Below are 21,097 nucleotides of genomic sequence, written 5' to 3'. Positions count from 1 at the left end.
TGACACTGTACCTCTGCTAATAGCGTGTGTGGGTCTACCTCACTCAGGGTAATAGCTGCGTCTATGCTCTGACTTCTCTGTTACTTGTCCAACAGCATCTCCTCCCACTCTCCTCCTCCCATCTTTATGGTTGCAGTGGTGGGGTGAACGTTCCAGGCCTGCTCCCATCTTGGCCCTTCATCCTATAGGTCCTGCTGTCTGAAATGCTCTTTTGTCCTATCTGTATGACAATTTCCTCAATTCCCATCAGTCTTAACCCCAATGTTACCTTCTCAATGAGGTTTCCTCTGAACTCTATTTTAAAGTGCAAACTCTCATCCCTTCCCCTATTTCTTTTTCTATAGTATTTTACACTTCTGCCAAACTCACAACTTACTATTTGCCATGTCTACTGCCTGTGTCCTGGAACGTCAGGTGCAAGGCACCAGTGATCTTTCCATGTTTGTTCACGGCTATATACCCAGTGTCTACACCAGATGGCTCAATAAATATTTGCGAATTGAGTGAATAAATATACCTGGAACCTAGTGTGTGAGCCAAGGGAGCAGCAGTAGGAGAGAAGGTTTAGACAAGTGCTGGGGATCCACGATGCAGGTCTTATAAACTGAGGTTTATGGCTGATAGAATCCACACTATTTTCTCAAACTCACAATTCCAAGTTTCAACTGCCTTATTCCTGTTTGAGTCCGACAACTTTGTAATAGAGCAGTTACGATGCTTGTACATGTTTAATCTCTCCTACCAGATTTCAGATGGGCACTTCAAGGGAACACTGCTGAGTCATCTATATTTATACCTGTATCTGTATCTATATCTATCTGTTTCCTCTACAACAACCAACCATATGACTTACCAACCAATAGCTTCCAAAACACCGTAAATAGAAAAGAGTAAAGTGGTCACTGAACAGACTTTAAAGTATAAAGAAATGAGACTGCACAGTGTATGAAGTGTGTTCATGAATGCACTAGACTTCAGAGAGCCGAACAAGCACTGGCCTTTAGAGGTCACTAGCAATCAGTCCACTAAATCCAGCAGCACTGTCCATTGCATATAACACTGGTAAATGTTTGATATCATATAAGCCTCTTAAGAAAAGTAGTCTTATTTTTGTTGTTATACTTTTCTTCTTCCTGAAATAGTATGACCTTATTAACCAGATTTGGCGCAGAAAGGTCCTATGCTATTTTTGAAAATCAAATTCACCCTCACAGGATCAAGATGAGTCACTGTTGAAGACAGAAGAATAAGGTCAGATACTGATGTAAATTCTAAGGAGATTTCAACAAAGGTTACAAACAAAACTTTCCAAAACGACTACTGTGTTCAGAACAACACACACACTGGATTTAAAAATCTGTCATTACTTCATAGACACACCTTAAAATAGAGTTCCTGGACACCATGCCAGGAGACGCCTTATTGCTAAACACAGCCTACAGTGGGACAGGCAATGATATCCCAAATCCCTCATCCTGGGGAGGAGAAAGAGACAAAACTGGGGCCTCTTGCTCTGGTCCTGTGAAGTCTGAATGCTCTCATTTCCTTCCTTCTTTTTGGTTTTTTAATGGAAAATAAAATAAAAACTCATTCTTCTTTCTTCCTTTCTTTTTATAATTTGGGAAGCAATCAATACCAATAATAATTAAAGATTCTTTTCCTGTAAACCTTCCAAGAGGAGGATACTGAAAGTGAATGCACAGTTAAGTCACCACCTTAACCAAGTAATCAAAGTTACTGTCACCCAAAGTGGGACAATCTCTTAAGTGCCAACAACTTAAAAGAAAAGGAAATATAGAACATGGCCCACTTACTATTCTCTGCAAAAATTTTTTATCATAAACCTAAATATGAGGAAATAACTCAATCAAATCCAGAATGTGCAAACTTTACGAAGATAATTTGTCTGACTTTTCTTAAGAAAGATTACTGTTCTAAAAAACAAAGAGATGGAAAACTTTCAAAAAACAAACAAAAATGTAATGTGTGACATTTAAATAATCCTGAATTAGAAAAGCAAAACAAAAAAACGCTACAAACATCTTGAACCTGGGATAATCTGAATATTAATACTAATTTTAATACTGTTAGGTGTTACAATAGGGTTGTGGTTAAAGAATCTTCTCTTATTCTTATGAAAAGCACATTGAAATATTTAAAGGTTCACCTCTTATTTTGAAATGGTTCAGCGAAAAAAAAAAAAGGATATGCATATGAAAGAGAGACAAAGAGTGGAAGGGTCTCTCTCACGAGGCGAGACCCTGGCGAAGGTATAAAGGTTCATTTCACCGTCTTTCATGCTTCCTAAAGTTTGAATATTTCAAAAAAAAAAAAAAAGCTAGACAGAATGAAAGACGACCTCAGAGCAGTGGGAACTCCAGACACCTGATCCACAGGCGTGTGTCCAAGGAGCAGCGAAGAGCAGCTTTCTTATCATAAAGCCTCCTGACATAGACCCCAAATCCTCCAGTAGAGGCTGTTAAACAGAGGCAGGGAGTAAAATATGCTGCCACCATTTTCTGTGCACATTTAACAGAAATTTCCTAAACCGTCAAATAACAGAATCCTAAGCCCCTGAACTTGTTTTATTGCGGTCTTAAACATGTTTAAGGGCAGTATTGTTTGGGGAGCTATTTCCAAAAGAGAACTTTATTTTATAGTACTGGAGCATTCTCCCAGTTAGGAAGAAGACAGGAAGGTTAGCTGCTTTCTTAAAGGTGAAAATACTAGAGAACAGATAGGGCTATTTAGTATATAAAAATCCCAAATATAATTTAAAATATTATAGGAAGATCCTAGGGTAATAATATTAATGATTTTTAAACTTTACATCATTAAATTTTATTTTGTATTTTTTGTATTTTATAATATCTGTCTATATAAATATATATAAAACAAATAAAGGTACTGGTTTAAGTATATGACAGTCACTTACACTCCATTTTTAATTGTATCTGACAAAATACAACTTAAAGAAGTTCAATTTGGCTTTAGTATGTTTCTACCTTTCTTTGCATCTTACTTTAACTACATAATTTTAATAGTCAAGTAAAAACTGAAATTTAGAACACTAAACCTAAAACTTACAGTGATGGTCCATTAATACACTCATTAGAAACAGTACTATCACTTTAAAACAATCGTTTTATAATTTAACTTGTTGCATTATAAGAAAAATTACAAAATATATCATAAAAATAATCGTGTTGTTATTCAGACTCAAGTTCAAGCAGAAACAAAAACCCAAAAGTAAATGTCAGGTTTTGATCGTTTCTCAGTAAACTGTTATCATAAAAGGTTAGAAGTAATAATAATATGCAAACTAAGAGCATGGGGTTAACCCTTGCAGCTGATCAAACATACAGTAAATACAAATGGAGCGGAACAGTTTCACTTGGATTAACTTTCAAATGCTGGTCAGTATGAAACCATGAACTTGTGATAACTTAGAAGAGTATTATTTCTCAGACTTACAGACTTATATCTTCTAGACTGAATGGAATCCATACGTTTTACCCAAAAATATTTATTCCATCCATAGTATTAAAAAGGAAAGGAAAGTCTTTTTTCCCCCACAGTACTCTTGCTGTATTTGAATTCTTCCTAGTTACCTTCTATCCATCTTCTATCCACAGCCACCATTGTCTGAAACAAATGGAAGGCTGGGACCACCAACACTGAAGACAGGTTCCCTGATAAGGGTCAGGGGCACCTGGCTGCTCAGTGAGCATCTACAACATGAAGCAAGTTCGGTACCATGAGGAAAGGAGAAAAAAATTCAGCGTAGTCTGCTACGTCTATTATAGTAATAAGCTCTTCATAACAGCAGCAATGTTCATAGTCCAAAAAAGCAGCAAGGGGAACATCCCAGAGATCATTTTAGGCATAGAAAATCCACCAATTTAAAAACAGTTTTATGAAAATATAACACAGGAGACTTCCCTCCAATGCAGGGGGTGCAGGTTCAATCCCTGGTCATGGAGCTAAGATCCGAGGTGACCTGCGGCCAAAAAGCCAAAACATAAAACAGAAACAACACTGTAACAAACTCAGCAAAGACTTTTAAAAAAATGGCCCACATCAAAAAAAAAAAAAAAATCTTTAAAAGCAGAAGAAAAAATAAGCAATATTTTCATAGGAGGATCATCTAAGAGAAAGGAAAGGAGAAAAATGAAAATGGAGAAAATATTTGTGTATTAAAAAAATTTTATATGCATAAGACAGAAGAGGATTTTCTCCATAAAATTTTCAGAAATAACTTCTTTAGATATATTTTAAAAAATGCTTACTTAAGCTATTCTGCTGTTATTAAAACAAACAAAAAGAAAATCAGACTTTACTTTGGGATACTTTAATAACCATAATACTAATACAAGAGTGAAGCAAAAACTTCTGCACGCACCTCTTATTATCTAACTGTGAATATGTGGCTTTATACAAAATCAGATTTTCAATAAGTTCAATATTACATAATTACATGCACTATGAACTTGAAAGCTTTATTATATTAAAGGAACAACTGACATATATTACTTCAGATTCACTTAGAAATAAAGGGAAGGAAAAAAGACAGAAAACTATCCTTTATAAATATATGGAAAATGTTAAACCATTCCGAATTTTAAAACAAATAAATTCAATACAAATTTTTAAAATAACAGCATTTATGAGAATCCAAACTCAATCATATATACAAAATATAGGTTCTGATTAATGGATCCACTATTGCAGAAGACCCCAAAAACTGAAGTACACTGGAAAGAAAAGGCTAGTTTCTGGACCTAATATGACACAGGTAGCTCCAACAGAAGACAGAAGGAGCTAAAGCTTTATAAACCCTTTCGGCTTTTTCACGAGTCACGGTAAAAAAACCAGCATGGTAAAACAGGTAGATAGTAAATGCTTTTACTTATAAGAATATTACTTTTTGCATATTATCAAAGCAGAAAACTTAGTAATACACACTGATCTGGGTAGTCTTTAATTTCACTGAATTATGTTTTAATTTCTACCTACACACCCTAACCAAGATAAATAAGTCTTATAATAAGGTTAAACAGATAATTTTAACTCAGGTACAAAAGAAGTGTTCAAACACTGCTCTAAATTTTTAATTATTATTATTTCATTCATAAACTAATAAGTTATCAAAGAGTACTGCCTCAGATAAAGCCTACTTTTTGAAAGAAAGACTTCAACAGAATGGCAATGTCTCCAAATTCTCTGCAGCAGACAAAAGAACAAAATTTTCATATTTACCTTGTGATGAAAGATTTCATTATCAATGCTGAAAAAGTGCTTTATTAATCTTCCAAAAGCAGCAACTCAACAATCTTTTTTTGTAGTAACAGAGAAGAAATAACACCTCTTCAGATCCAAATTCAACCTACCAAACAACCCCAACCTTTGTCCAGCTGCACAGAAACACAAGCAAGCTGGCAAGAAGCCTGGGAACCTCTGCCCCTCCTCCACTGGGGTCTGTGTGTTTAAGGCTCTGAGGGCACACACATTTATATACTCATATTAAAGTTTCAAAATACAAGTGTAATCACGTGACAAGTGTAATAATTTTAAAGTTAAGAAATCATACAGAAAAGCACAGGACAAGCACAAAAAGAGCAAGAGAGCAATAGGCAATGCGTCTGCAATCTCCACACCTACAGAAACCAAAAAATACCTTTTGAATAAGGACTCTGTTACAAGCAAACAAGACAGCATTAGTCTCTTTACCCAAAATGTTTGTTGCCTTTTCAACTAACACCTTTTTGCCTTATGCTCTGTTTCGAGGGACAGATCAAGATGGGCATGAACAATTCATACCTCCACCAGGAATAATTGCCAACTTTGTTTCAACCAGGCCCATTTTTGCAGAGGAAGCTAAAAAGGAAAGAAGAAAATTAAAATATGATGACTTGAAAAAGTTAGTAAAATAAGCTAGAAATATTCTGTTTACTAATTAAATCTGTGTCATAAATCTTTTTAAAAATCACTCCAGAAGGCATTCAGTTATGGAAATAAGTAAACATTCTAAATGATATATATTAAGAGATTCACAGAACATTTTCTGTTAAAAATTGCTTGGCAGCAAATTAATTTTTGATGCAGAAAGACCAGGGGTGTTAACTACATAATTTGACCTGATACTGCCAAGTCATGTTTGAAGGCACAGATCTCATTCATTATTCAGGATCAGGAGGGAGACTGTGTCTGACAAGTAAGAATTCTTTAGCTGTCTGAACAGTCCTCCAGATCAAATAGCTTAATATATCATATCAGATATGGCAACTCTTCAAGACCAAATCTCTAGTTACTTTTGACAAATGGTTTTACTGTCCTGACAGCTGGATAGGGTTCCTCTTTCCATGTTTGTTTTCACAGCTACTTTAAAACATCTTAATTATTTCTTTATTTGCATATCCAAATGTGCTTGGACTACTTCCTATCTCCTAATCCCCAGAACTTGTATTCTTTCAGAGACGGATTGCATGTAACTTGACTTCTCAGTTTAAAACCCAAAGACCTGTCAAGAAAACAGAAATCTGAAATAAACTGAAAAGGGAAAGTACACATAAATTAGTAACTGCAAATTCCAAGAGCCAGTTACCGTAAAATTATTAAAAACATAATTATAGTGATTCTACATTTAACAGGCAGCTCCATCAGAAGAGATGGTGGGAAACACGGAAAGAACAGTGACAAATATTTGCTTTGTCACCCTGACAAGGGACAATGATACAGACAGCACTGTGATCATACAGAAGATAGTGCTGAGGATAGCAGGGGCAGCATGCAGTACTCTGGAAGGATAACAGAAGTGAGAGCTGTGACATGAGACTGCCTGGGTTCAAATCCCAGCTTGGTCACTGATCTGTGGTTTGTTTCTTCCCCTGTCTCAGCCCGAGCTTCTTCAAGCACCAAAAGTGTATCTATCTCACAGGGCTATTAGGCAGATTAAGTGAGCCTAAGTATATGCCGAGTATTAGGTAAGCACCGGGTCAATACTCAGCACATGGTTAGCACTAATTGTTTCCTTTATTATTTTCATAATCACCTTATCCAATACTCAGAAAACCTTGCAGGAACAAAGTGAACCTCAAAGACATTAAGTCATTATTACCATAGCCCTAATAATAATTACATGCTTGGACTAGGCACATGCCGGAGATGAATTCATTTAATCTTCACAACAGAAACCTTCATTTCCCCCACTGTAGAGGAGAAAACTGATCTAAAAATTACAGGACCTAAAATCCAAATTCAGTTCCATCTGACCCAATTCCTGTTCTCCTTTACTCCTGCTAAGACTAAAAAAGATACTATAAAAGACTGTTTTCTTAACTGGGAATTTTAAATACTTCATTAAGCTCAACAGGTGACTTTTTTTTACATGTTTTATTCAACAATATGCGGGGAAAATATTTGGAATTATCTGAAGGTAAAGAAGCCACCTGCCAATGCAGGATATGCAGGAGACACAGGTTCTATTCCTGATTCAGGAATAGATCCAAGGGATCTTGGAAGGGGAAATGGCAACCCACTCCAGTATTCTTGCCTGGAAAATCCCATGGACAGAGGCGCTTGGCAGGCCACAGTCTAGTGGGTCACAAAGAGTTGGACACAACTGAGCACACACAATAAATACAAATCTCATTTTTAAAAAGTTATGTTTCTTTTTTATTTTTTAAATTATGAAAGCATGAAAACATCTACAGGAGACTTGGAAAATACAGAACAAAAAGTTATATATAGTTCCACTATATATGACAATTACTTTAAGTAGATAAATTAAGATTTTCAGTTGGAGTTTCAATCAATAGAAAAAAGTTATGTTTTAATAGGACTGATTCTCACCTGCTACTCTTATATCACACGCTAAAGCCAGTTCAAGTCCACCACCTAAAGCAAGTCCATCAATTGCTGCAATGGTTGGCACTGGAAGATTAGCTGAAACAGAAAGAAAGACTTCATGTTTCTTCAGTAAAGGTATTCTATGCAGTTATTTTACATTTTTTAATGTAAATATAATTTTAAATGGAATATTATCTATAGAATTTTGTATTGCTTTTACTTTTAACTAAACATTTACATTTTAGAAAATGTAATGATCTTATAGTGTTCTACCACATAAAATATGCAGTAATATCTTTAAATCTTACCATACTACTGAAATAAATAGTATGGTACTATTCATAAATACTTTGTTGAATTAACAGAATCACAGTTCTGAATTTGTAATCTTTGAATCTAAAGTCTTTTACGAGATGTCTGGTTCATATAAATTTCAAGTTGAAATGACTTAGGTATAATGGATAATTCATGACTCTTTTACAGGTTATCTTGATTCTTAGAATGAGAGAACCTCATTCAGAGAAGTAATATAATTACTCAAACAAGACAGAAGCAGTCTCAGTGGTTGCCAAGGCATCAACCCAATAGTTCTACCATTTGGTAAGACTACAATGAGCGCACACACACACACACACACGATGAGTAATTCCTAGAAAATACCACACACTTCAGATGGAAGAGACACTTGAATCTGCCTGTAAGTATGACTGGGAAGGGGTTAGCCAATCACAAACTCAAAATCAGACTTTCTTGAGTTCAGAAACAGATGACTATTTTACCAAAACTTTTATAAATTATATAGATTTTTTATAACTGGTTCAAAAACTGACTGGTTAATTATTATGTAAAGCAGAATCCTTTCTATTAATTCTGTTTTTGACTATGGCAATGTGAAGCTTAGGCTGAACAACCTTAACATACGAATAGAGTGGGGATATTAAAAAGGTACCATCTCTTAATGTATTCTCACCACAAAAAAGAAATAATCTTGTGTGACATGATGGAGGTATTAGCTAATGGTACAGTGGTAATCATATCACAATATGTAAATATATCAAATCAACACATTCACCTTAAACTTACACAAGTTACATGGCAATTATGCATCAATTTAAAGTAAATAAAATATTAAAAAGATACCATCACTAGAAGCCTATCTTCCATAGGCATTCTGATATGTGAAATTCCTCAAACAGAGATGTTTATTCAAATGTGTTGAAGTGGACTGAGTTTTATTCATACGTGAAGAAATTTATCAAATGTATTCTAAGAGAATAAGTCTGAAAAGGCTGGGACAGAGCACATACAGATGCTGCCATCTGAGGCAACAGCACTCCTGGTCGACCAGGAATGAACACGTCTTTGTGACGGGGCATATTTCACTATTTGTACCTGTCTGAGCGTTTTGGGGGGAGGTGGGAGCTTGAAAACAATGTGCTTTACAGCACACCTGATGAAAAAAATGAACAGACAGCGATGTCAGTGTTTATAGTCAGGAAAGGAGTGCAGTGAAAAATTAAAACTTTATGGTATCTGACAAAAAAGTAAAATTGATGATGTAATATAATGGCAAATTAATCTGAGTGGTTCCCACAATCACCTCAAGTCACTACAAGTAAAATGGTTTTAGTGTTACACAGGTTCCAAAGACCCTTCCTTTCTACAAAGCTAGCTATAGAAATTATCCTATTTCTAGACTCCTCCAATCTGCTACCTCCCCAATGTCCCCAATCTCAAGTCTCTCTCATCAAAATCTTTCCCGAAGCAGGCCTCACTGTGGCCTTGTCTCACCTTCCTCTAAGATAAGCTTCTGGAGGGAAAAGAGTAAACACTTCCACCCACCTCCACCTCACAGTTCCAGTCCCACTCGTCTAACAGAGATTGTTTTTGCTTCACTTCCCAGTGGCACTGTGATACTGTCCCATAGGGCACTCTCCAGTCCCTATTAAACTTGTTGCCTCTGAAGATCAGAGACTTTAATCCTGGACACTCCTCCTTTTGAATTCCTCTCTTCCTTTGCTTGCTGGGTCCCTGCTCTCATCTTTCCTGCCTTTCTTTCTGACTCTGGTTATATAACTCAGTCTTCTTCCCTTATCAACAGAAGCTCTTCCCAGGAGATCTGTTTCCTTTCACCATCTATAATACCAATGATATCCAAATGACCACCTGAAATCCAAACTTCTCTCAAAACTGTCTATAGTTACCTGCCTGTTGGACATCTCTACTTAAATACTTTATCATATTCAAATCAACTTCCTGTCAATCCTTTGAGATTCTATTTCACATTTGGTTAGCATCTCCATTCACCAAGTTACTCAAAACAGACACCCAGAAGTCATCTCAAATGTCCTCTTTTCCAGGGATCTTACAGTCTTCTAAGTCCCATCTAACAGCTCACAAATTGGCAAATCCCCCTCCTTCTGCTACAGTCAGAGTTATGGGCCCCCTCATTTCTCGTAAGCAGGAGGCCTCTAACTGACTTCCTTCACCTTCACAGTGAAGGATTGAACCAAATTTAAAGAAAATCAACTCTGAACTTGGAAGGACTGATGCTGAAGCCGAAGTTCCAATACTTTGGCCACCTAATGCAAAGAGCCGACTCACTGGAAAAGACCCTGATGCTGGGCAGAAAGATTGAGGGCAGGAAGAGAAGGGGACAACAGAGGATGAGATGGTTGGATGGCATCACTGACTCAACAGACATGAGTCTGAGCAAACTCCAGCAGATGGTGAATGACAGGGAGGCCTAGCGCACTGCAGTCCACGGGGTCGCAGAGTCGGACATGATTGAACAACTGAACAATGATCCTCAATGTGTCCCTACCATTATACCTTCTATATTTCTTGCAGGATAATGTTCTAAAATGCAAATACGTTCATGATACCCCTCTGTTTAAAACAGTACAATGATTTATTCCACATTCAAGATAAAAACAGTGAAAGATTCAACATTGCACAGGAAACGGCTGCCCACCTACCCAACCTCTTCTCCAACCTCACACACGTACTCCATGTTCCAGGCCCAAACTACTTAAGGCACCTTCAGAAACCATTTACATCCAAACCTGTGTACAAGCTGCCCCCTGCCTAGAATGCCTAGCTAGCCCCCAATTATCTTTAGAGGTAATTATCTTTATGCTTCCTTGGCACTTTATACATGCTTTTCCAACAGAGCATTCACACCACCTTATCGCCCATTCAGAAACAAAGATTAACATCACATAATTGGTCAATAATATCCTTCTTACCACTCTGCAACAAACCTCAAGATTTTTCATTGCCTCTTCTATCTCCATTAATCTTGATATTGTCTCTATTTTTCTCTATTGTCCTATATTTTCTCTATATTGTCTCTACTTTTCTTATTAGTCTTTCATTTTATACTTAAATGGAATGATATGAATATATGCAGCCCTAAAGAGCTACAGAAAAGAAAAACTGCAGCGTTCCTAAGCTGGGGAGAGCAATAGGAACAGGGGGAGTGTTTTCTCCTCATTGTGGAAAACGCTGGTCAACAGTAACTGCCTTCAGTTCAGTTCAGTCGCTCAGTCGTGTCCGACTCTTTGCGACCCCATGAATCACAGCACACCAGGCTTCCCTGTCCATCACCAACTCCTGGAGTTCACTCAAACTCAAGTCCATCGAGTCGGTGATGCCATCCAGCCATCTCATTCTCTGTCATCCCCTTCTCCTCCTGCCCCCATCCCCTCCCACCATCAGAGTCTTTTCCAGTGAGTCAACTCATCTCATGAGGTGGCCAAAGTATTGGAGTTTCAGCTTCAACATCAGACCTTCCAATGAACACTCAGGACTGATCTCCTTTAGGATGGAGTGGTTGGATCTCCTTGCAATCCAAGGGACTCTCAAGAGTCTTCTCCAACACCACAGTTCAAAAGCATCAATTCTTCGGCGATCAGCTTTCTTCACAGTCCAACTCTCACATCTATACATGACCACGGGAAAAACCATAGCCTTGACTAGACAGACCTTGGTTGGCAAAGTAATGTCTCTGCTTTTTAATATTCAATCTAAGTTGGTCATAACTTTCCTTCCAAGGAGTAAGTGTCTTTTAATTTCAAGGCTGCAATCAGCATCTGCAGTGATTTTGGAGCCCAAAAAAATAAAGTCTGTCACTGTTTCCACTGTTTCCCCATCTATTTCCCCTGAAGCGATGGAACCAGATGCCATGATCTTACATAACTGCCTTCAGGACTCACTAAATCTGCTGGAAGCTGACTCATCAGAAAATGAATTAACAGAAGTGAGTTTAAAGGGCTTTCAAAAAATCAAACCTGGCTTCCCCTGTGACTTAGTGGTAAAGAATCTGCCCACTAATGCTGAACATGTAGGTTCAATCCCTGGGTGGGAAGATCCCCTGGAGAAAGAAATGGCAATCCACTCCAGTTTTCTTGCCTGGGAAATCCTATGGACAGAGGGGCCTGATGGGCTACATTCATCGGGTTGCAAGGAGTCAGACAGGACCTATGAGACTAAAACACACGCAAACATACAAAATCAAACTCAGGCTTGAAATATATGTACTGCCAAGTTTCAGTTTCTGAAAATTTCAACTCATGGTAAATAGGGATTATTCCAAGTTCCTTAGATTTTTTAAAATAGGAACATCACTTAGGATGTGATGTATATGGAAAGAGGAATTTTTCTTCACCTCAAACTGGGCATTGAAAGAAAGTGAAAGTGAAGTTGCTCAGTCATGTCTGACTCTTTGCAACCCCATGTACTGTAGCCTACAAGGATCCTCCGTCCATGGGATTTTCCAGGCAAGAGTACTGGAATGGGTTGCCATTTCCTTCTCCAGGGGATCTCCCCAACCCAGGGATCGAACCCAGGTCTCCCGCACTGTAGGCAGACACTTTACTGTTTGAGCCACCAGGGAAGTCCAAATAGAAATGTAAAAGGAATAAATTGACTGCAAATTACAAAAGAAGTATTTGATAACCTCATAATCCCTAAAGCATAATGGAGAGAATAAAAGAAAAGGACAATTTTTGGTCATCTATAATGTTCTTAACACTGAAACACAAAAAGGCAATGATTGTCTCAAAAAGAGTCAACAAGGTTTTGCTCTACATTTTTATTAGTTAATATTCTCAAACAAATATTACACTTAAAAATCACACTTAGCTAATAGAAAGTTAAAAAGTATCATTTTTGGTAAGTATAAAATGTCATTAAAAGAAAAAAAATAAAAATGAAAATGCAATTAATGAATATGCCCTTTCCCTTCACTGTGAGAAGGCTATAAACAAATAGTTTGCTGTTGTTGTTCAATTGCTAAGTCTTGTCTGACTCTTTGCAACCCCATGAACTGCAGCACACTAGGCTCCTCTGTCTTCCACTCTCTGCCAGAGTTTGCTCAAATTCATGGCCACTGAGTCGATGATGCTACCTAACAATCTCATCCTTTGCCACCCCCTTCTCCTTTTGCCTTCAATCTTTCCCAGCATCAGCATCCTTTCTAATGAACCAGCTCTTCTCATCAGATGGCCAAAGTACTGGAGCTTTAGCTTCAGCATGAGTCCTTCCAAAGAATTTTCAGGGTTGATTTCCTTCAGGATTGACTGGTTTGATCTCTTTGCAGTTTCTTGAATGTTGCATTTTAAGTCAGTTTTTTTACCCTCCTCTTTCACTTTTATCAGGAGGCTCTTTAGTTCCTCTTCACTTTGTCATTAGAGTTGTATCTTCTGCATATGTGAGGTTGTTGATATTTGTCCCAGCAATCTTGATTCCAGCTCATTATTCATCCAGCCCTGCACTTTGCATGATTTATTCTGCATAGAAACTAGATAAGCAGGGTAACAATATACAGTCTTCTTGTACTCCTTTCAAAATTTTGAACCAGTCCATTGTTTCATGTAAGAGTCTGTTGCTTCTTGATCCACGTATAGGTTTCTCGGGAGACAGGTAAGGTGGTCTGGTACTCCCATCTCTTTAATAAGAGTTTTCCACAGTTTGCTGTGATCCATATAGTCAAAGATTTTCGTGTAGTCCAGGAAGCAGAAGTAGATATTTTTCTGAAACTCCCTTGCTTTCTCCATGATGCACTGAGTGTTGGCAATCTGTCCTCTGGTTCACTGTCTCTTCAAAACGCAGCTTGTACATCTGGAAGTTCTTGTTTCCTGAACAGCTGAAGCCTAACTTGAAGGATTTTGAGCATAACCTCATTAGCATGTGAAATGAGCGCAGTTGTAAGATAGTTTGAACATTTGTTGGCACTACCCTTTTTAGGGATTGGAATGAAAACTAACAAATAGTACTTTGTTAAAATAAAATGATGGGGGAAGGGATATGTTCAACAGACAGGTGTCAAGTTCCACGGGAGGTGAAGTGTGAGGGTGCCATTTATACAATGCCGGCGGTGGCAGGAAAAGAGATCGAAATTAACAAATGGAAACTTGCTGACCTGAGCGATGAGGGCACTCACTGAAAGGAAGGGATTAAAATGAATCAGCTCATGCTAAAGGTTTTCTTAATTATCAAGTTAGAGAATGTAACACTTTTCTGTTATACACTTTAACATTTTAGAAGTAATGAAAATTATTTTTAAATGTGAGAAGTTAAGAATTTAAGATATTTACTCAGATAAAAGTTTTTAACACTACATGTTTAACATTACAACTTCTATAAAAATATAAAATAAAAATGACAAGAAATGTGGAGTCCTTAACATAAAAAAAGAACACAGAAAACAAAGAGTATTAATAAATACATCATTAAATCAAACTACTTGGTACTTTTGAATATTAATGTAAATTAGCATTCTGTACAGATTTCCCTGGCAGCCCAGTGGTTAAGAATCCACCTTCCAACATAGGGGACACGGGTTCGAGCCTTGGTTGGAGAACTAGGATCCCCAGCTGCTTGGAGCAATCAAACATGGCCACCACAACAAAAGATGCCACAAGGAAGATGCCACGGGCCGCAACTAAGACCCAACATAGCCAAAAATAAATACTTTTTTTAAAATTAGTATTCTAAAAAGCTGACTAAAAAAATTTTCCTACTAAAGAATTGAGCAGAACAACTTAATTAGTATTCAATGACTAGTTAAATTTCAATCATCTTATAGTCCTGAAGTTTCACATAACCCTAAATTTTCCCTGAACGATGTTTTTCTTGTAAACTTTTTTCAGGAAAACATGAGTCATCTCAAAGTACATGTTAGTTTCATAGTTACCTAATATGCTTGTTTTTACACATAGTATTTATTCTACTTGGGAGCACTTAATAATCTTAGAGAAAACTCAATAAAACGCAATCTGAAAAGCAGATTATCAGTTTCAAAGAATTGAGAAATATCAAATTGGCAGTTGCAGGGAGCGACTGAATGAAACGGGAACTGCCATGAGCAGTGTCTATTCCCAATAGCAATAGGAAGAATGATGACTCAATGTGTTATGCAACCAACAGGATCAGATTCTATTTTGAGTTTAGTACCAGGAAATGAGCCAGGTATGACAAAGAAGATAATAATCGTTTGAATGTTCCTAAAAATATAATTAAAGCAAATGATCAGAGTTTTGCTATTTTAAGAGAAAATAAATGAGCTGCAAGGGGAGGCCCTGTCTATTTAAGTCTGCAGGACATCTTCTGTGAGTATAACTAGAATCAGAGGCCATGAATGCAGGGGGAAAGGCAAGTGAGGGTCTCCTTTCAGCTCTGAGATAAATATAATACATAATGTAGGTTTTCAGATGTTTCTAGAAAAAACTAATGTGATTATTAAGGGAATATGCTAATGTAAGTTATGAGTCTTAAATCTGGTTTTGCTTGAAGAACAGTGTTCTCAGAAAATTAACTATTTCCCCAAAAAATGCCCATATAATAATACCAGAAGTCTGACTTTATTGAAATTATTCAAGGAGAAGAGAGATAAATATTTGACCAAGAGACAGGTTTTTTCTAACAGAAAAATGTATAAGAACAGGAGATTCTTCAATCACATGAAGAAATGCTAATCAGAATTTGAAAACTTTCAAAATTAAATTATTACCTTACAAAATTTTAAGAAAACAAAAAGATGTTTGTTAAATAGATGAATTTTGTGATCTATCCTTTAAACATAATTACCTGTATTTCAATGCAAATTCAGCCCTGTATTTACAAAGCTAAATTAAAGCTTTTGCAATTTTATTTGGGGAAAAAAAAATAAAGCAAAGGAAACTAGAAATGACTGGCATTTTAAAGTATTAGTCTGGAATAGCATTTACAAAAATATTATTCACATCACACAAGATTTTACTATTTAAAATTCTGGTGAAAACCTATTTTAAATATTTCTTTATCATTAGATAGAAATTCCTTGAGGTCTCAACGTTAAAAGAACTGGACCTGCACCCTCGGTTTTTACTTCAAAGAGAACTGTAAAAATGTTTTCAAGCTCTTCATGAAGTACCAACTAATTAGACAAACACTGGTCATAAGTAGCTAATTAAACGCCTCTGCTCTCCAACCGTACATTCTACTGATATATGGCTAATCTGCACAATGGAGGGCCCAGTAGTGAGGCAGCCACATCATGGAGCTGGAGGGGGGCGTAGTAAGTTCAGGAATAAGAGCAGTTATTAGATTGAGATCATCACGTTTGTGCATCCATGCTGACCTGCTGATACCTGATAATAGTTAACTGCTTTCAACCTACATATCCCACACCTGAAGTGAGCAGTAGGGACTTGTGACTAACCTTTTAGAAATCTAAAAAATTCTTTAGAATAAAACATCTCAAAGACAGCTGTAAAGTTGTATTTTTCCCCCCTCTGAAAAGAGAAAAAGACCTAAATTTTGTTCTAGGATGTTGAGGAGTTTTTAAAAAGAGGATTTCTAAGAAGCTAGGAACAGTAAAGTAAGGAATTTAGTGACTCAAAATATAAATCTTCTGATCTCTACTTTAATAGAACAGCTTTCAAATGAATCTAGTACATTTTGGTTTCTTATAGATTCTCTTTCATTAAATACAAGCAGAGCACAGTAGTCACCGTTTAGACCACAGAGAAAGATACTCCAGTCGTGGAAAATAAAGTATAATAGGGCAAAAGGGGAAAGCAGTATCAAACAAGTAGGGTATATTCTAATCTGTACTATTACTGATACTGCTGGAGTGACCAATTTCAAGATACACATGGTTGTTAAAAACCCGCTCATAAAATTCCTGAAACTTTAACAATCCCTGCGTCCATACTGTAACAGAGCACAGTGAGCGTAACCTTTAGCCACTGGTGTGCATAATAAGGCCACATCCTGTTACCAGGGAAGGGGTCCTGCTCAGCCACTGGTCAGCACATCAGTGGGCCCCACCCACAAGTAACCAATTATCAATGAGCAACCATTAGTACTGCTCAGCTACTGGCTGGCATCAGTGGTCCTGCTCAGTCATTGGACAGCACAGTAGTGGGTCCTGCCCACAAGCAACCAACCGTTAAGGAGCGACAGTGAGTGGATTTAGCCAAGGGTCGGTTGCATGATAGTCATAAGGTAGAGTGAGGAAATGTTGCAAGTCTGTGTGGCCAACGCACAGTGAGGCCCATCAACACTAAAACGTTTGAGTTTGGAATACAGAAAGTTTATTACAGATTCACACAAAGAGATGGGTGGCTCATGGACGGCCTTGGGCCCTCCAGCTTACCCGCAGGCCCAAGGCTGGGTGAGCTGGAGGGCCTCCAGGAGAAGGCCTGAATCTGCCTCTTACCTCACTCTCCACCTGATAACCACCACACCACCAAGCAACCCCGGGCTCAATCTCTTCCCTAACGGTCGCTCACTGAAAGTTGGTTGCTTGTGGGCAGGGTCCACTGAGGCACCGACCAATGGCCAAGCAAGACCTGTTGCCGAGGAGGGATGTTGAGTACTGAGGCTCTGTGCTCATCCTGCCCTGTTACAGAAAGAGGGGGATCCCACCCTTCTCCCAGAGGCCCTCCAGCTCACCTGGCCTTCGGCCAGCAGGTGATCTGGTCGGCCCAGAGAACAAGCTGGGGTATGTGTCCTGCAAGGGCATCAGATTCCTCACCAAGACCACCCAACAGCCTTGGCCCAGGCCTTGAGAGAACAGTGAACCTCTCCCCATTCCTGTCTCTGTAATCTAATAGGAGTGGCACTCTGTCTGGGTTGCAGTCTGTGGGATGTGGGCCCCACCTCGAATGGACAGTCTGAGGGCCAGTTGGGCTGGACACCTGGCTCCTTCAGTGATGGCAGATGGGCAGAGTTGGGGACCTTGCTCTTTCTTGTCAGGACAGAGAATAACATTCATTTTACAGGAATATAGTTACCTGGCAATGACCTGACTTCAAGAACAAAGGCTTTGACTCCAAATAGTATGCAACAACTAACCATGCCCCTCCCCCACCTTTCCTATTAAAAAACGGCTTTGCAGAAAGCTTTCAGTAACTTTGAGGTCCTTAGGGCATAAGCTACGCATCTCCTTGCATGGCCCTGTAATAAACTTTTCCCTGTTCCAAACTCCAATGTTTTAGTATTGATTGAACTCACTGTGCATCAGGCATATGGACTTGCATTTTGGGTCACAATATGAACAGGTGCCAGAACATGTGTATATGAAACAGTCCCAAGAGTACAATGCTTAGGACTTCCCTGGTGGTCCAGTGGTTCAGAATCTACCTTGCAGTGCAGGGGATGCAAGTTCAAATCCTGTTGGGGAACTAAGATCCCACATGCTGCAACTACTGAGCCTGTGTGCTTCAAAGCCCATGCACCACAACCAGAGAGCTTGGGTGCTACAACTAGAGAAGCCTGCCAGCTCTGGGCTGAGGCCAGCATGCCACAACTACTGAGCCTGTGAGCCACAGCTGGAGCGTCAGTGAGCCACAGGAAAAGATCCCATGTGACACAATGAAGATCCTGCATGCCAAAACGAAGACCCAATGCAACCAAATAAATGATTTTTAGAAATCAACTGTATTAAAAAAAAGGCGGGGGGGAGATATTACAATGCTGAATCCTCCTCCACCATCATTCATTAACATCCACCAGAAAAGCCATTTCTTCCCATCGGACAAAGAGCCCCCAGGAAATCCTTCTGCACAGAAAATGAATTATGTGAGGAGAACGTTAGGATGAGGACCAAGAAGAACACTGGTGGCCTATGTGCAAATCTGGTCCATAAACCGATTTTGTTTCACATCCAACGGGTTTCTTCTCAATAAAAACCTTCAAACTGGAGTGGGTGCATGCCAAGTTGCTTCAGTTGTGTCCAATTCTTTGCAACCTTAAGGAGCAAAGCCTGTCAGGCTCCTCTGTCCATGCGGATTCTCCAGGTAGGAATACTAGAGTGGATTGCTATGCCCTCCCTCTAGGGGATCAAACCTGCACCTCTTATTTCTCCTGCACTGGCAAGTCGGTTCTTTACCACTAGCGCTACTGGGGAAGCCCTCAAACTGGAGATACTTTCGAAAAATCTGGAATTCTGACTTCTCTTGAAAATAAGAGAAATGAATATAAGCAAAAATGCAGAAAATTGTTCAAGAAATCACATAAATGTTTGCAGAACTCAAGCTCTATGAAGCTACTAAAAACAATGACCTAATTTGGCAAATATAAAATATATGTAGCATGTATGCTCATTATATAATGAAGCATAATAATAACAAACTACCTTAAAATCACCAAACCAAGAAACAGGTCAGCACTAATAACCTATCTGCCCACATTCCTTCACCTGCCTTCTCAAACCCAAAGATAATCACCAAAGACTATTTATCATTTTAGTATTTTTCCCCGTATACATATGTGTATGTGATTTCATTACATTTATACACATCTCTAAACCATATGCTCTATTGCATTTTTTACTTTTAAAACAATTATGTTGTTTTAATTCAATATTTTTGATTTCTCTTTTGGATTTAAGTTATTTATTTAAGTTTATTTAAGTTATTTGTAACACTGTCCACATGCAACTGTACAAATATACCAAAACATCTATCCATTCCCCTGTTAATGAAATTTGGTTGTCTTCAGCTTGTTATTTTGAACAATATCGCTACTATGTCTTTTTCTTAAAAGTCTCCCCAGAACACACATGTGCAAAATGCCTACAGATAAGTATAGTTTCAAACTCCAAGTAGCAACTCATTCATTTAAAAAGCCAAAATCAGAAGTCTTAAAAATAAAATAGGGTAGTATCAAATGCAATGCATAAAGAAAGGTAATTATTTCATGAACCTTTGATACTCATCCACCTCTATGTGTTTAATGGACCAAACTGTAAATATATTTGTTAATACAGTTCAGTTCAGTTCAGTCGCTCAGTCGTGTCCGACTCTTTGCGACCCCATGAATCACAGCACGCCAGGCCTCCCTGTCCATCACCAACTCCCGGAGTTCACTCAAACTCATGTCCATCGAGTCAGTGATGCCATCCAGCCATCTCATTCTCGGTCGTCCCCATCTCCTCCCGCCCCCAATCCCTCCCACCATCAGAGTCTTTTCCGGTGAGTCAACTTGTCGCATGAGGTGGCCAAAGTATTGGAGTTTCAGCTTTAGCATCAGTCCTTCCAATGAACACCCAGGATTGATCTCCTTTAGAATGGACTGGTTGGATCTCCTTGCAGTCCAAGGGACTCTCAAGAGTCTTCTCCAACACCACAGTTCAAAAGCATCAATTCTTCGGCGATCAGCTTTCTTCACAGTCCAACTCTCACATCCATACATGACCACGGGAAAAACCATAGCCTTGACTGGACAGACCTTGGTTGGCAAAGTAATGTCTCTGCTTTTTAATATGCTGTCTAGGTTGGTCATAACTTTCCTTCCAAGGAGTAAGCGTCCTTTAATTTCATGGCTGCAATCAGCATCCGCAGTGATTTTGGAGCCCACAAAAATAAAGTCTGACACTGTTTCCACTGTTTCCCCGTCTATTCCCCATGAAGTGATGGGAACAGATGCCATGATCTTTGTTTTCTGAATGTTGAGCTTCAAGCCAACCTTTTCACTTTCCCCTTTCACTTTCATCAAGAGGCTTTTGAGTTCCTCTTCACTTTCTGCCATAAGGGTGGTGTCATCTGCATATCTGAGGTTATTGACATTTCTCACGGCAATCTTGATCCCAGCTTGTGCTTCTTCCAGCCCAGCGTTCCTCATGATGTACTCTGCATATAAGTTAAATAAGCAAGGTGACAATATACAACCTTGACGTACTCCTTTTCCTATTTGGAACCAGTCTGTTGTTCCATGTCCAGTTCGAACTGTTGCTTCCTGACCTGCATACAGGTTTCTC

The 21,097-nt window shown here is 38.4% G+C and overlaps 1 protein-coding gene across 3 annotated transcripts in view; it reads right to left on the bottom strand.

The window, feature by feature from the left end:
* AUH (AU RNA binding methylglutaconyl-CoA hydratase) overlaps positions 1-21,097 on the bottom strand; it is a 202,921-nt gene that overhangs the window by 106,819 nt on the left and 75,005 nt on the right. For all 3 annotated transcript variants that reach the window (XM_088838161.1, XM_088838162.1, XM_088838160.1), the window contains 2 exons: positions 7,852-7,944; positions 5,821-5,877 (listed from right to left, as the gene is read on the bottom strand). In XM_088838161.1, coding sequence (XP_088694287.1) covers positions 5,821-5,877; positions 7,852-7,944 — 150 coding nt within the window. The remainder of the gene's footprint in view (positions 1-5,820; positions 5,878-7,851; positions 7,945-21,097) is intronic.

The sequence above is a fragment of the Moschus berezovskii genome, chromosome 7, assembly GCF_049115385.1.
Source record: "Moschus berezovskii isolate FMDL1 chromosome 7, NW_MosBer_1.0, whole genome shotgun sequence".
Taxonomy (NCBI): Eukaryota; Metazoa; Chordata; class Mammalia; order Artiodactyla; family Moschidae; genus Moschus; species Moschus berezovskii.
Note: the sequence above shows the minus strand (reverse complement) of the source record. Positions and strands in the feature narration are given on the sequence as shown.